We start from the raw sequence: 15,368 nt of genomic DNA, 5'->3' as shown, positions 1-15,368 counted from the left end.
ACCCCTCGTATGTTTCTGGCTGTGTGTCTCCATGTTATCACTCCATCCCCACCTATGTCTGCAGGTCAGAGGATCAGGATACTCCTATGTTTCTACTTTTTTCATGCTTTGTTGGTTTTTTGGACTGTGATCCTGACCAGTGTCTTCCTGGCTATCTTTGTACCTTTACGTCTCTGTGATCTTAATATCTCAGCTCCAGGCTAAATTTCTGTGTCTACTGGTTTCTATGCTGTTATGTCTCATTTTTCACATTCGTCATTGTGCGTTTGGCCCAAAGTCATCTTGTTTTTATCTCTTTAAAGTTACTGTGAAGGGACAGTAACTCAAGCCATGGGAACATTGAACTCCAGCAAGAAAACATATGTTTCTGTCTCTGATATCGTCACTCTGGCACTCTGTCCTCTTAATGTCTTTGTGTCCATATGTTCATGGTTTTCGTTTTATTGTTGCTGCTGTTGTTTGGAGACAAGTCCCTGTCTTCTAGCTCCAGATGGCCTTAAACTCACTAATGAAGCTCAGACTGGCCTTGAAATTGTGGCTATATTCCTGTGTCAGTCTTGCAAATGCTGAGATTCCAGGCGTATGGCCCCACACCCAGCTGTCCAGGTTTCATTGTTCTGAGTTCCCTGTCCTTTCTACTGCTATGTCTCCTCTGTCACTATGTCTTCATATCGTGCCTTTGTGGCTATTTTTCTGCATGTGACCCATGTCTTTGGTTGTATGCCTACTGCTATTTAATGGTTATTCTTGTTCATTCATTTATTCTGCAAATATTTATTAAGCACCTACCATTACCACGAACTGTGGCTACACGGGGGATTCAGAACAGTTTCTTGTTCTCAGACAGGTTACAGGCTTAGCCAGGATCCAGATGATTATTACAGAGTATGAAAAGTGCTGAGATTGGACGGGACGTAATGCAGGTGCCAAACTCAACATCATGGAAGGCCCAGGGAATGTCTTCTAGAAGAAGGGACAACTAAGAGTTGAAAAATGAATCAAGTTTACCTAGATAAAGGAAGAGTATCCCGCACAGAAAGTGAATACATATAGAAGTCCAACGGAGGGGTTGATCATAGCTTATTAGGTAAATCCAAGAGCTATGAGTACACTGTAGAAATAGGGGGATGCTATGAGCGGTACTGGTGACCCAGTGAGGCTTTGCTTGTAAGAAAGACAGTCTGGGGCCTAGGAAAAGGAAAATGAATGGGAGGGTGAGGTGGAGGTGGGATGGTGGATTCTGGGAGGAATAGACGGAGATGTGGGGGGTTGATGAGATCAAAGTCCATTGTATACATGTGTGAAATTCTCCAATAATGAATAAAAAAGAAAGTCACTCCCAGGACTAATGTGAATTTGGAGGGAGCAGAGAGTATAAACAAGAACCACGAGGTGAGACTACTAAAGCTTTTACCTCTGTGCTTTCTGGCAGATTTGTCCCTTAGCACACGCATATACAGTCTTTATGTGCACCTCCATGTACCCAGGCCTGTGTTCTGGATGACTCCATGCCCTAGCCACTGGATCTCCCAGTTTTATATCTCCTGGCTCTAGGTACAAGAGTCATCACAGAACATAGGCAAGGTAGGGTTGGCCCAGCAGCTGTTCGACATGAGAGCGTTTCACCAGCCAGCATGAAGTCCAGCGTGGATGAAGCCTTGATGACTCTTTCAGCAGCTTCTTGCCTAGTACCACTGGCACATCTGGGCCATGGTGCTTCTGTAAATAAGACCCAGTAGGTCCTGTTACCAGCCGGATGCCTGGGTGCTGAAACTGTCCTGTGGAAGAGAAGATGCAGCACCAATTGGAGCTCTGGGGAGGTCTGAAAGCAGGGAATCTAGGAGGAAAGAGGCAGGGTAGAGGCTCAGGAGGGGAGAGGCTAGACACTGAAGAAAGCCAGATGGGACAGGGGTGTGGTGTGGAAGTGGAGAGTCAAGATCGCAGAGAGAAAGAGAGCAGCTGGGCTTGGAGAAGACAGGAAGATACAGGGGAGAAAGAGGTTCAAAGAGCCTTAGGGAGGTGAAGCTATCTGTTCGACCTATCATGGCTGGTCTCGGGTGCTGCCGGGGTCATCTGACTTCTTATAGTCAACAGTCCACTTTCACAGAAAGCTAAATACGCAGATGGTGCTTTATAATACTAAGATCTTGCTATGTCTTTCTCTGTTTAGAACCTTTCACGGCTCCCTGCCATGGCTTTGAGATAAAGTCTGACTCCTCATGTTGACATTCAGCGGGATCATGCCAGTACTAGCTCCGCCAGTCTCTGTCCCTTGTCCCCACACTTCTCAGCCTTCCAGATGCAATGCCCTCCCTCTTTTGAGAGCCTTTTCTTGAGCTCTGTGGCTGGGGACATTTTTCTACTTTGGGTCACTGTAGGTTCCTGGGCAGCTCCCTTCACACTCACCCCTCCTCGTGATCCCTATTCTTTTATTTATTTTTTATTTTTTTATTTTATTTTTTTTTTGTTTTTTCGAGACAGGGTTTCTCTGTAGCTTTGGAGCCTGTCCTGGAACTCCCTTGGTAGACCAGGCTGGTCTCGAACTCACAGAGATCTGCCTGCCTCTGCCTCCCGAGTGCTGGGATTAAAAGCGTGCGCCACCACCGCCCTGCTCGTGATCCCTATTCTATGGCCGACTCTTTCCTCTTCCTGCATCAGTGGCTTCCTAAAGGCAGAGCCTGGCTTTCATTTCTCTGCACAGTTGGGAACCCGCTAGACCGTCATCCTGAAAAAGGCTTCTTGGCTGAAGAAAAGACTCAGAGGTTAAGAGCACTTACTGCTCCTGTAGAAGTCCTGAGTTTGGTTGCCAGTACCCACACGGGCTCACAAACTGCTTTAACTCCCATTCCAGGGAATCTGAGGTCCTGTATTGGCCTCTGGGGCTATTCAGCACACACACACATGCAGGCAAAACATCCATATACACACAAATAAAAAGAAATAAAGGAAGGAAAGAAGAAAGAAAAAGGAAAAGAAAGAGGTTTCTATTAGGACTGGTACATTGTGGTTCCTCTCAGCCTCAGCAGCACTTACCCATCAGGCCATGGGCTGAGGGGCTGAGGCCTGAGCCATTGGCCACATAAAACCCCAAATGGGGTAGCTGTAGTATGCTAGGGTGTCTGTAGTGGTGACGAAGGATGAGGAAGTTGAGGTGGGGCCCAAGTTGGATGGTGAGATGGGTTGCAGAAGCCACATGGAGCTTCAGCTGGGGCTTCTTCACCAGGGCAGGCTGGTTCCAGGGTAAGATCAAGGTGCCCTCACCATGCACAGATATGGAACTGCGGTTTACTGTAATAGTGTAGGCCCGGGGTTTATCCAAAGTGATTGTGATGATCTGGAAGTATGTACGGGCCTGGTCCTCGTGGCCTGGTCTTGGCGGTGCTCCAAGCAACTTGCCCCTCACATGCAACCCTGTAAAGGGGAAATGCAGGCACAGAGCACAGGCTGTCACCCTAGCATGCACATGGTGACCCACTGCACAGGCAGGGCTGAGGGTCTCAGGTTCCAGGGTTCCCATGGCAGAATTCAGATTTGTGGCTAGAATGCTATCTCTCCTGTGGGAATGCTTCCACCATGGTCCACCCTGAGCTGCGGGTAAGAGGAGCATGTACACATGCTCACTCTTATGTGGCTATTCACATGCTCGCCTATTGCTCTATAAATCTGTGTGTTTGGTTATATTCCGATGAGGATCTCTGGAATATCAGTACATCGACATGTTTGAAGAAGATGGTATGTTACAATGTGTATCTTTACTTGTACCTCTGAATGTGTTGGTGTTCTATGTCTTGGCTGTTTGTAAGATAGGCCAACAAGTATAAAATGTTAGTATGCACACATCTGGATGCATATCACTGTGTGTCAGGTGACTGTTTCTGTACACTAGTCTCTTTCATGTGTCTGATGTGGCAGAGAATATGTGCTACTTGTGTGCATTTGATTCCTGGGAATTGGGCTCAATTTGGAAGCATCAGGGCTTCTAAGTCAGAATGTGTTGATGTGTATGGGTTACTGTGTGGTACACATTTACGTATTTATGGATATGCGGAATATCAAAATAATTTACCATATGCCCCGATATGTATCTCTGACTATCTTAGTGATTTTTACGAATGTGCTTGTTTTCTTGGGGGGGGTACTTTTAAAATTTATTTATTTAATTTTTGATTTATGTATTTTTGAGACAGCATCTCACCATGTAGCTCTGGCTGTCTTGGTGCTCACTATGTGGCCTAGGCTGGCCTTGAACTCACAGAGAATCCTTTTGCCTGTATCTCCCGAGAACTAACTGGGATTTAAGGCATGCATCACTACACCTAGCTTTAGATTTATTTATGTATTATTTATGTGTGTGAATGCTTTGCCAGCATGTATGTATGTGTACCATGTACATGCCTGGTGCCTGTGGATGTCAGAAGAGGGTGTTAGATCTCCTGGAACTGGAGTTACAGATGTTTGTGAGTCATATATTTGTTTTCATATGTATGCTTGCATATTACAAGGTATTATATACAATTATTTTATACATTATAAAATATAAGGCATATAAATATATAGAGAACATAATACTTACACATATATGTATTATAAACATTATACTATCTAGACCAATATTATATGTATGTATGTACATACTCTAGACCTCTAGAACTGTAAGCCAATAAAACTCTCTTTATGAAGTAATACCCCAGTATTACTTCTACTATACTCTACTATTATATATATAATAAAATGCTAAATATCTAGGGTTACTAACATGAGAACACTCAGTTGTGGTTGTTTGAGAATGGAGGCCTTGGGGCTCTCACCTGCCTTAGGGTCCTCTATGAGTTGCAGTAGGTCTCCTGGGCGCCCATCCAGTGTGAAGCAGATCTTCTCTCCTGAGTGAGGAATGCGGACCACAAAGTGGGGATCCCCATCCACTGAAAGGCAGGAGAAGAAACTCTGAAGTTCTGAGTCTTGAAGGAATGGGAGAAAGGAGAGGGCAAGGAGAAGAGGAGAACGGAAGGATGTCTATTTTCCAAGACAGAGGTACTGGAGTGGGGAGAAGAAGAGGGAGAGGAAGGGAAGGAGAGGGAGGGGCAGAGAGGGAGAAGAAGAGGGAGAGAGGGAAAGAGAGAGGGAGAAAGAAGCCGGTGTCAGTACCAGTGTACAAAGTGGTGGGGGGATGTGAGTGGATTACCAAAGGACGAGAAGGTGAAGATGCCTGGCAATGTGCCTGCAAAGAATAGAGGACATACATTGATAAGCAATTGATCTAACACATCCCTAACAACCCTGGGACCCTCCGGCTTCTGAGTCCTAGGTAAGGGCCAAATTCCTGAGCTCAGTATTTAAACTTTTTCTGGAATTTATTTCCCCAATATTTTCTTTATGCTTTATTCTATACTAGTCAAATTGACTTATTTTTTATTGTTTTTCTTTGAGTCAGGGTCTCACTGTATAGCCCAGGCTGGACTTGAACTCTTGATCCTCCTTCCCTTAGCCTCTAGAGTTCTAGGATCACACATGACTATCACACTTGACCCTGAACTGACAGTTGTTATGAACTTTTTCAATTTTTTTTGCAGCTTCCTGTTTTTCTTGCCATTTGGAATGTTTTCCTTTTCTTTTGTTAATCAAAGTCAATTTCTAGTTATCCTTCAAGGTCAGACTAATTGATGGACTAATTGATTATTAGCCAGTGATTGTTCTAAATGCAGCCTCTTTGGGCTGGCTTGCTCTGTCTTGCTGAGTGATGACTTGCACTGCTTTGAGATTCTGTAGAGTTCCTACCATCAAGGATATTCTCAGGAGATGCAGTCACTCAACTTTGGACCTCCCGGGATCCAGAATTGTGAGATGAATGAATGTCTCTTCTTTAGAAATTGCCCATGCTGTAGCATTCTGTTACAGCAGGAGAACATGGGTGAAGGGAATGGGGGTTGCCTTATTTTTTATTGGAAACATTTTTTTCATGTAATATGCTATGATCACGTTTCCCTCCCTCCAATTCCTCCCAGATCCACCTCACCTCCCTACATATCCAATTTTATATTTTTTCTCTTTTAAAACAAACAAAACCAAAAAAGAAACAGAAAAATACAAAATAAAAATTAAAAAACAATCAAAAGACCAATAAGAAAAAAACCTGTCCAAACAACGCAATATGAGACAAAAGTCTACAAAAACACCATTGAATTCATTCTGTTGGCTAACATGGGCATAGGACCTGCCCTGATGTGTGGCTGATAAATTTAATAAGACTCCATTGAAGAAAACTGATTCTACAATGTGTTGCTTTAAACTGCTCAATTTATGGTAATTTGTTATATGGTGATGGAAAGGAATATATTGCCCCTCCTCTGGGCTCCCATACTGTCAATGAGAGCTTCAAATGACACTGACTAGACATGGGGGCTTAGAGGAGCCTTTGCCAGAGGAGCCCCCGGTTTACCTTTTACTAGCTCCATGGAACTTTCCTTAGAGTCCATATCACGTTCAGCTCCTCCCGGGATTCTCTCAAAATTGCCATTCCAGTGTGGACTTCCTGCCAAACACAGAGAAATAAAAGGAATCCTTCCCACGCCTGGGTCGAAGAGAAGACTGGGTCTCACTGTGCAGTCCAGGCCTGCCTCCAGCTACTGATCCTAATGCTACAGTCTTCCAAATGCCAGGATGCTATGTGACCTCCATGTCTGGCCCTTTCTTCCTTCTGACTGGGAGAGTCCTTACCGGCTACTCAAACTAACCTGCTCGTGTCTCTACTTGCCACAGCCCCTCTCAAGCTCAGAGACACTCCAATTCCTTTCTCCTAACACCAATATTCTCATTTGTGTGCATTCACTCACTTCTTCTTCCAGGCACTGCTTGGGTAGGCATCAGGCTATGATGGTGACAAAGACATGTGAGGTTTCTCACCTGGTGAAATGTCAGAGTCAAGGTTATCAATGGTGGTGGATGCTATACAAAAAAAAATTTGCTTTACTTTCTTGGACTGATCAAGGAAGGGAAGGCCTAAAGTGGCTTGTGGAGGAAGGTGGGTAAGAAACCTGGTCTGAGATCCAAGGCACCAGCTGGAGTTTTAGTGCACGGGAAGGATGAAAACTATAGGAAAGGGTGGGCCAGGTGAATCAAGGAGAAGCAGTCGAAAGAATGACGTCCCTGGGTGGTGATTGTGGAGGGCCAGTGTGGGGAGTAGGGAAGAAGCTAGGGGTCTAGAGTTGAGGAGAAATGGGGGAATGGGAGAAGATGAAGTCAGTGTGGTATGGGCACTCACAGCACAGCACTGCAAGGCCTTGCAGACCATACAGAAGACTTTGAACTCTATTCTAGGCTTGGTGGGAAATCCTTGAGAAGCATTATGTAGGAAAGGAACATGAACTGATTTGGTTATTTGAAAACTGTTGTGGCCTGCAAGAGGGCAAGAGGAGCCTGGTAAATAGGCCAGAAGAGCTGTTTTAGATGGGATGGCAGTTTGTCTGATTCCTGATTGTGGCGGTTGGGATTGTGAGAAGTCCGTAAATTTGGAAAATAGATTAGAGGTAACATCACTAAGATGGAAAGGCAGGTGGGATATTGGGGAAGAGAGGGCATGGTAATGTCAAGGATGTTGCCCAAATTTGTGTTCCTGTGAATGATTGCTACCCCTAATCCTTTCGAATCCTCTGCTATAATGTAATTCAAGAAATTCTTCTAAAATTAAAAAAAAACATAAATAATGGAGTGGTTAGACACATTTTGGGGGACCAGAATGTATGGGTTCTAGTCTCTAGCTGTGTGACATTAAACAAGTTGTTTTACTTTTCTGTGCTTCAATTTCTCTGTGTATAAAATGCATATATCAATAGATTCTCATGGAGAATGAAATGCTAGATGAGAAACATGATATGAAGAGAAGTACCTGCACATAGGGATAACTAGAAATTAATGTTTCAAGTCTTTGGGTAATGTAATGGGAACTGCCATTATTTTCTGTAAAATGTATATCCCTTTTTGTTAAGGGGACTGTTCTCAGAGCCCAGAACAACCAAGCAGACCTGCCTTACGCAGTGGCATTTCAATTTCTACCACCACATTCCTCTCCTGCTTGGGAGTCAGCAACCATTCTCTTTTTTTAACAAGACAAATGTCAACTCTGGTTTAGCCCGTTTGCTTCTGTTTAGCCTCTCAAGCCTTATCTGCCAAGGCCTCGATTCTCTGCCTATGTACTGAGGTCTAGAAATGTTAACTAGTCCAAAGTTCCAAAGCAACCAAGGAAGTTTCTGGAGCATTACTGGGAACATACCTCCTCCACGCTCTGCTCTCTCCATCCACACCTCCCCTGCTCCACCTTGGCCTCTTGCCAGCAGCACTCAGCACTCACCGTCTTTGTCAGGAGTGAGGAAGGTATAGAAGACTGGTGGGTTCAAGGACTCCACGAACTTGGACTCTGTCACTGACTCTGGCAGCAGCTGGAGCTTCTCTGGGAGAAGATGAAGACTGATGGCCTCAGGGAGAGTGCTGGAAAGCAGCAAGATCGGGAGGTTTCAGGGAGATGCCTCCCAGCATAGGACCAGAGCTGTGGTTTAGGGCCATTAGTAGAATCCCTGGCAGGGATGGTCCCAGAACTTGCCTGGTGCTCTTGGGTCCCAGCAGCGAGTCTTGCTGATGCCAGAGTCTTGCAGCAGGAAGCAGAGAGGTCAGAGTAGGGGTAAAGGGAGAAGAGAGAGGTTCCCCAGGAAGAGACGTGGCCACAGTACTGCTGGGACTTGTGGAACTTGAGAGTGTGCTTGAGGATGTGTCGAGGCTCTGAAGAACTACTGCCCTGGGTCTGGCGAGTAGTGGAATTTGGGTGTTATGGGGAGTTGGGGTTCTGGACTTGGAAAGTAGTAAGCTAGTAGAGGTTTGGTGAGATGAGATGTTAGGTTTAAGAGATGAAGGGATTTTAGGAGACTTGGGCAAGATGATCCCAGATCTAGGGTCTGGTAAATTTGGGGGAGTCTTGGGAGCAAAACCTTTGGAGCTGAGGTGTAAAGGGTGTTTGGCTATCTGAAATGTGGAGACAGTCTTGGGCTGTGGCAGGCTTTGAGGTGACTGTGCTATGGGTTCCCCAGGTTGAGGGTATGATGGGGAATCAGGTGTCGGCTGAGCATCTGATGAAGCCGGAAATTCAGAAGAAGTAAACGGATTAAAATGCTTCATAGTGTCACCTTTGGGCTGGGTGGGGCTGACAGGGTTCAGAGTTAGGACACGTGTCCTAGAATTAACAAGTGATGTCACACCAGGATTCTGGTGTGATGGAGTGCTGGGCTTCAGAGGTAATGGGGCATTCGAACTTGAAGGCACAGGGGCAATAGGTTTCATCTTCAAAGTTGGTAGTGCCAAAGTACTGGAATCTTGGGTTGGCATTTGGGGCTTTGGTTGTGCTGATGTTGGCAGGGCATTAGAGGACTGGCTTAGTGCCCCCAGCTCCTGGGAACTGGGCATCTTCCTTTTAGGGGCAGTAACAGTTGAGTTGGGCTTCATGGGCTTTGATTTGGGAGAGACCTTGAGGACCGAGGGTGGTTGAGCTGTGCCCACTCCCAGGCCAAGGCTTTTGCTGGGTGAGGGTGTGACTCTGCTTGCCTCAGCTGTCGTGGATGGCTGGCTCCTGGATCTCTCATTGGTCTTCTCGAGGTGTACCACAACCAGTGAGGTCAGAGGTGAGACAAAGTTGTATTCAAGGGATAAGTTGAGGGCTTTGGCAGCCAGCAGTCGGCGAGTGGTAGGGTCATGGGCTTGGAAGCGTGCCTCCAGCAGCTCCCCAATAGTGATATAGGCCCACAGGCGGCGGATAAAGTGGGCCACATTGAGGGCAGGTTTCCCCGGGCAACCAAAGGCCTTCTGGCTGCTGTTGGTGGCTTCTTCACTATGGCGGGCCACAAGAAGTTGACCATTGGAGCCACGGGCTGCTAGGTGGACGCCCAGTTCCTGCTTACCTTGTTGCACCTTGCCAGCCACCACCAGCTCTGAACCACAAAAATAGTTAGGGAAATGGGCCCTAGGGGAGGTCCCAACCAAACCACCCAGATAGTCCAGGTGCACATCTGCCAGTAGAGGCTTGGAAATCTCCTCATAGAGACCCTCTAGCTGCAGAGCTGCGTCGGCGTCCTCGTGTATGCGTCTTGCTTCTCCCCGGTTCTCCAGGGACAACCGGCGCAGTAGTGAGAAATCCGCATCATCCCCAAAGGCCAAACTGAAAAGAGATACCCTGTGGCCCAATGCCTGACGGATGTTGGAAAGGATCGCACTGGGAGTTGTCACGCCGGCTGTGGGCTCCCCATCTGTCAGGAACATGATAAGAGGAATCTGCCCCACACCACGGCCCTTTCCAGGCTCCTGGTTGCTATGGTTCAGCACTGAAGCAGCTGCCAGCAGAGCTGCGTTGATGTCGGTCCCTAATTGGGGAGCAGACTGTGAGATCACTTTCTCATGCCATTTCTTACCCCCCACTGCAGACACACTGGTACCGTACCATGCTCCCAGGCTCATCCTCCCCACCGGGTCTTTTCTCACACTGTTCCCGGCTGCCTATCCCTCCAAACTCCATCACTCTCGCCCTGGCTCATGTGACCTGTGCTCATGTGTCCTTGTGCTTATCGCTCCCTGTCTCAGACCATGCTTTGATTATTCCCCAGGGTGTGTGTGTATGTGGGGAGGACAGGATCATATCATTTTCTAGTCAGATGACAACCACCCAGAGACACCACCACCACCTTCTTGCTACAGGGAAAAAGATGGCTTAGATGACAGAGGCAGTAGATCTGGGAGAATGGAGTAATTATTTGAGAACAAAAGTCACAACTGGGGCAAAAGCTTGGAAATAAGGCCTACAATGCTGATTTTAAAAGTCTTAGCAATTTTCTTGTTTGTTTTAAGGAAGAGGACACTGAGGTCCAAAGAGAAAGAGGCTAAGATACAGGGGAAATCAACCATGTTCCTCCCATCAGGAGAGGGAGATAGGCGGGGAACCAAAAGGAGGAAAAGGTACGGTTTTTATGCAAAATGTGAAAGTGATGTTTCTGGCAGCATGAGAAATGAGAAGCACAGGGGAAATGAAGAGAAGGGCTCAGAAATTTCTTCTGTCCCCACAGCCTGTTCATTTGGGGAGGCGGGTAAAACACTTACAGCCATCTGCTTCCATGCGACTCAGGTAGTTCCTGGCACTATGAATGTTTTTGGCAGTGGCCTGGATGGAGCCTTCGGCTTTCCAGATGTTAACTTTGTCAGAAAAGGAAATGATGTTGAAGTAGTCACTGGCTTGCATGTCACTGAGGATTGTGTTCATGGCCTTTTTAGTCTGTGGGATAAGGATGAAGGACATGAGAGAAAACTTGAGCGCCACAAACTTGAAAGGCTCTGTTCACATGACACTTAGCTCTCTCTGGGTGCTTCACGGTTTTAATACTATTTGACCTCTCCTTTTGTGAGTTGAGGATATTAGGTCAAAATGTTTGCAAGGCTTTATGGTAGGCTTCAAAGTTCACTCTCCAATAGAGAAAGAAAAATCAGTTCTTAACTTATAAGAGTCATATTTCACGTGTTCAATGACAACATGTGGTTATTGTTCTAGACAGTACAGAGTTTGAGATTATCATCTAGCAAGTTCCAACGGAGACATGCATGGTGGTGCATGACAGAAAACAGCATTCAGAAGGCTGAAGTTGAGGGATTACAAGTTCCAACATAGCCTGTGCTATAAAGACTGTTTCAAAAAGCAAAGCAAAATGAATGAACAGAAGAAAGGTCTACTGGACAGCTTCCCTCTCAAAGTCCCCAGGTCTGTTCTTCCTAGAGCTCTACAGTCTCTGTAGTCAATGGATTCTGAGCATATGCTCCTTGGCTGAATGAGTTAACCCTTTCAAGTAGGAGGACCTTATGATTACGGAGCCATGTATCTGGCTGCGGGGCTTCGGCTTGCTTTCCTTCTGCTCAGATCAGCTTCTGATCTTCAGCCCCTCTGTCTCCTCCATGCCTATATTCTCATCAAACCCTGGAGAGCCCACATTCTATTTCAACTGCATAACTCTACCGTGGTGCCCTTTAAATAGCACGTCATTTCTCTTTATGTAGCCATATCTTCAATGAACTTCCACTTGCCCTTTCTCAGGGAAGCATTTTCTTGAGCGATCTGCTTTCATCCTTCTCACCCAGAGAGTCTCTACTCTAGACTGTTCACCAAGACTCTGACATGGAAATATTTGCACTGTCCAGTCTCATATCCAATACTTTGCAAACAGGCCACATAATGCTGCTTCTTCCTCTGTCTTTCCCCCCATGACAACACTTAACAGAGAGCTAGGCATATAGGAGGCTACATTGATAGTAGATTCTACTATTAGGCACCACTAATAAGACACTTCCTATGTTCCAGACATTCCTGAATATTTTACCTGTATCAGTTCATAGAAGTTTTAGAGAAGGGTAGTGAAGAAGGCACTAATATTATTCCTATTGCCAGGTAATGGCACTGAGGCTCACAAAGACAGAAGGAGTTAGGAGCTCAGAGTCAAACAATTAGTAGTTGATGGGTCAGAGACACAAAACAAACATTGAAGGGGTAGAGGGCTGGAAATACAGCTCAGTCAATATTGTGCTTCTTAGCAGGCATGGAAACCTATATCCTATCACTGCAGCACATAAACTGGGCATGGTTGTGCACCCTATAATTCCAGCACTTAGAATGCAGAGGCCAGAGGATGAAATATCAAGGTCATCCTCAGCTACTTAATGAGATTGAGGGCAGCCTGGGCTAGTACAAGAAACCCCGATTCAGAAAAAGAGCATCAGGTGTTTAAAAAAGGAGAACCAACAGTCATTGGAAGTTATCAAAAGGGGAGACAGTTATGGATTTCAGAGGCCGCAGGGGAAATCTTGTTACCTGCTGCAACTTAGTTCCAAACATGGAGCCGCTGACATCTATAACAAATACCACATTCTTCTCCACTGGCGGGAGGCCTCTGGGAGCAAAGTAGTGAATGAAATAGCCACCATAGATCTGGACAAAAAGAAAGGAGCCAAGAAGAAGGGTGAAAGCTAGGCCAGATCAGGCCCCTCACCCTCCTGCATAACACCCTGCTCTCTCCTTCCCAGGCCAGCTCCCTCTCCCTGGTTGTCAGTTGGCTCAACCTTGGTCTGCACACCAGAACTGAGCCTCTGCTCTCGAGCCCTTCATCCCAGGCCTTGTCCAGAGCAGCAGAGAGGAGAAGACAAGCTTGGGGCCCAGGCCTACGAGGGTCAGCATTTCTGTACTATGTGAGTTCCTGTCCCTGAGACAGCCGGACTTGCACAGGCTTGAGAGTCCCCGGGGACATTTGTCTGGGCTCCAGGAACGGAAAGTATTGTTTTAACCTCCCTCAACACAGTGAGCCAGGGGCCCAGCTCATTGCTGCCAAGGGTTGGGAGCTTGCAGGGCCTCCTTCTCCTCCTAAACACTCCTTTCTGCTGTTGCTGGGCAGAGCAGGGAGGGAGGAGGAAGCAGAGGCCAGCAGAGCTGTCTGTGCAGAGGGGATTGGTTAGCACCAGGTACAGATGCCTTGGGCTGTCCTGATGTGATTGGCTGCCTGCCCCCTGCCCTCACACTCCATCTTTTTCTCTGCAGAGCCTGGGGGCTGGGTCAGTGGAGGGGAAGGGAAGGAGATGGGCCTGGAGGCCCCTCAGGACCAGTGTCCTCTCCAGCCAGGGAGGCCTAGGCTGCCTAGGGGTCGGGTCTGAGCAATCCCTGAGCCTACAGCTCTCTGCCTAAGGCTTGAGCCCTCCCAGGGAAAGCAGGATTTGCTCCTGTCTTCCTTCAGTCAGCCTGGGAGCTCCCTTCTTTTCCAGAGGACAGGATAATGGGAAGAGGAAAATGTTTGCCCCTCTACCACTGCCTCTGAATTAATTCACAGGCACAAGGAGGCCTGTTTCCACAGTACGGGCTCCCTGTTCCACTTCCCCAAGGATTCTGTCACTCAGGACCCTGTCGCTGCCAAGCTATGGGCAGAATCCTTGGGGGCTCCCATGTACCTGGTATACATGGGGTATGATTGTGTGCCCACCATGCTGGCCTGCCTTCTAACCAGATCCCCTGCAGCCAGCTTGTAGCCTGGGAGCAACAAAGTGCCCAGCAACTCCCACAGCCCTTTTCGTCAACCAGGCCATGCTCCCAGCCCCTGAGAACTCTGAAGGGCACCGGGTCATAAAGCACTTGCACAGCCCACCTGGACTGTGGGAGGTCACATGCCTCCTGATGAGGGCCATGCCTTCTAGCCATGGACCCTGCATGAGTCCAACCATTCATCTATGTGTCAACTGCTCTCCCGGCATGCAGCTCACTAGGTCCCAGAGGGTGGGCAAGTGTGTGCTTTCCACACATTGACACAAGCCATTGCTCCCAGTTGCCCTCAGACTGCTAACCAGCTTCTTCCCCACTGGGAGCATCCTAGGATGAAGACATGGGTAGCCTCAACAGTCCCCGACCAATAATTCATTCCTGCTGAACCCCCAGCATGTGCTACTCCCACCCTGGACTCATGCTTCTGACAACAAAGGCACCTGGGACAATGGTTTCCAGTAGATGCCTTTGGGCTCTGAGCAGACCTCACCTCACTGATGTGCTGCCCACCTGTAACCTCGGGATTCTGAGACCCTGAGCTCTCTCCTGCCATCACAGACCACCTCTTCAGAGCTATTTCTCTGGGTTTCTTCATCCCCAGCCCAGTCAATACAGCTCTCCAAAGTTTTCCAGATAGTTTCCCGCACAGGGAAAGCTTAAGAGAGTGAAAGAAGCTGCTGGGGACAGGTGGCTCTGAGCAGGCCCTTCGAATTTGGATCCGGGCACTCGAGACATACAGTGGAGACTGACCTTTGTCAGATTCCTGGTCTTAATGGAGTCCTTCCATCCCTGCCTCTTTGCAACAGTCATGACTTCCATGAGTCTCCATATGTGACTCTACCATAGCCTGCATCTGCTCTCATGCCCCACCCCACCCTTGAGGCTTTTCCTGTACTCTGAGCAAGATCTGCTCACTTTAGCCATAGAACTGTGATTGTTAGCTCTTTCAGGCAGACTGTCCTGAGCCTCCAGGCCTGGGAACACAGAATAACATGGCACCTACAAGGTATTTACCTCTGATCATGGATCTGTCTGTTACACTATCAGGAGCTAGCCAAGAGAGAGACAGGGAGTTCAGTCCAATCATTCCTGAGTGTCCAGCGCCAATGAGTTGGGCCCTAGGCTGGAGTAGTTCTGCTGCAGGGTATCAAGAGAGGGATGAAGGAACAGGCTTGTCCCCTGCACTGTATGGGGTGGAGGAGTTCAACTGTGGGTGATATGTGGAGCAGATGGAGATTATCATATGAGGAGAAGATGGAGATTATCAGATGAGGAG

General features: G+C 47.3%; 1 protein-coding gene across 1 annotated transcript in view; it reads right to left on the bottom strand.

The window, feature by feature from the left end:
- Positions 1-1,064: 1,064 nt before the first annotated feature.
- The window catches only part of Itih6 (inter-alpha-trypsin inhibitor heavy chain family member 6), a 33,796-nt gene continuing 19,492 nt past the window's right edge, over positions 1,065-15,368 (bottom strand). The window contains 9 exon segments of the mRNA XM_005358875.2: positions 1,065-1,778; positions 3,034-3,411; positions 4,809-4,922; positions 5,183-5,218; positions 6,437-6,529; positions 8,345-8,522; positions 8,524-10,397; positions 11,128-11,299; positions 12,881-12,997. Coding sequence (XP_005358932.1) covers positions 1,567-1,778; positions 3,034-3,411; positions 4,809-4,922; positions 5,183-5,218; positions 6,437-6,529; positions 8,345-8,522; positions 8,524-10,397; positions 11,128-11,299; positions 12,881-12,997 — 3,174 coding nt within the window. The 3' untranslated portion in view covers positions 1,065-1,566.

Source organism: Microtus ochrogaster, chromosome X (genome assembly GCF_000317375.1).
Source record: "Microtus ochrogaster isolate Prairie Vole_2 chromosome X, MicOch1.0, whole genome shotgun sequence".
In the NCBI taxonomy this organism is placed as follows: Eukaryota; Metazoa; Chordata; class Mammalia; order Rodentia; family Cricetidae; genus Microtus; species Microtus ochrogaster.
This window is presented reverse-complemented; position numbering and strand designations above follow the sequence as displayed.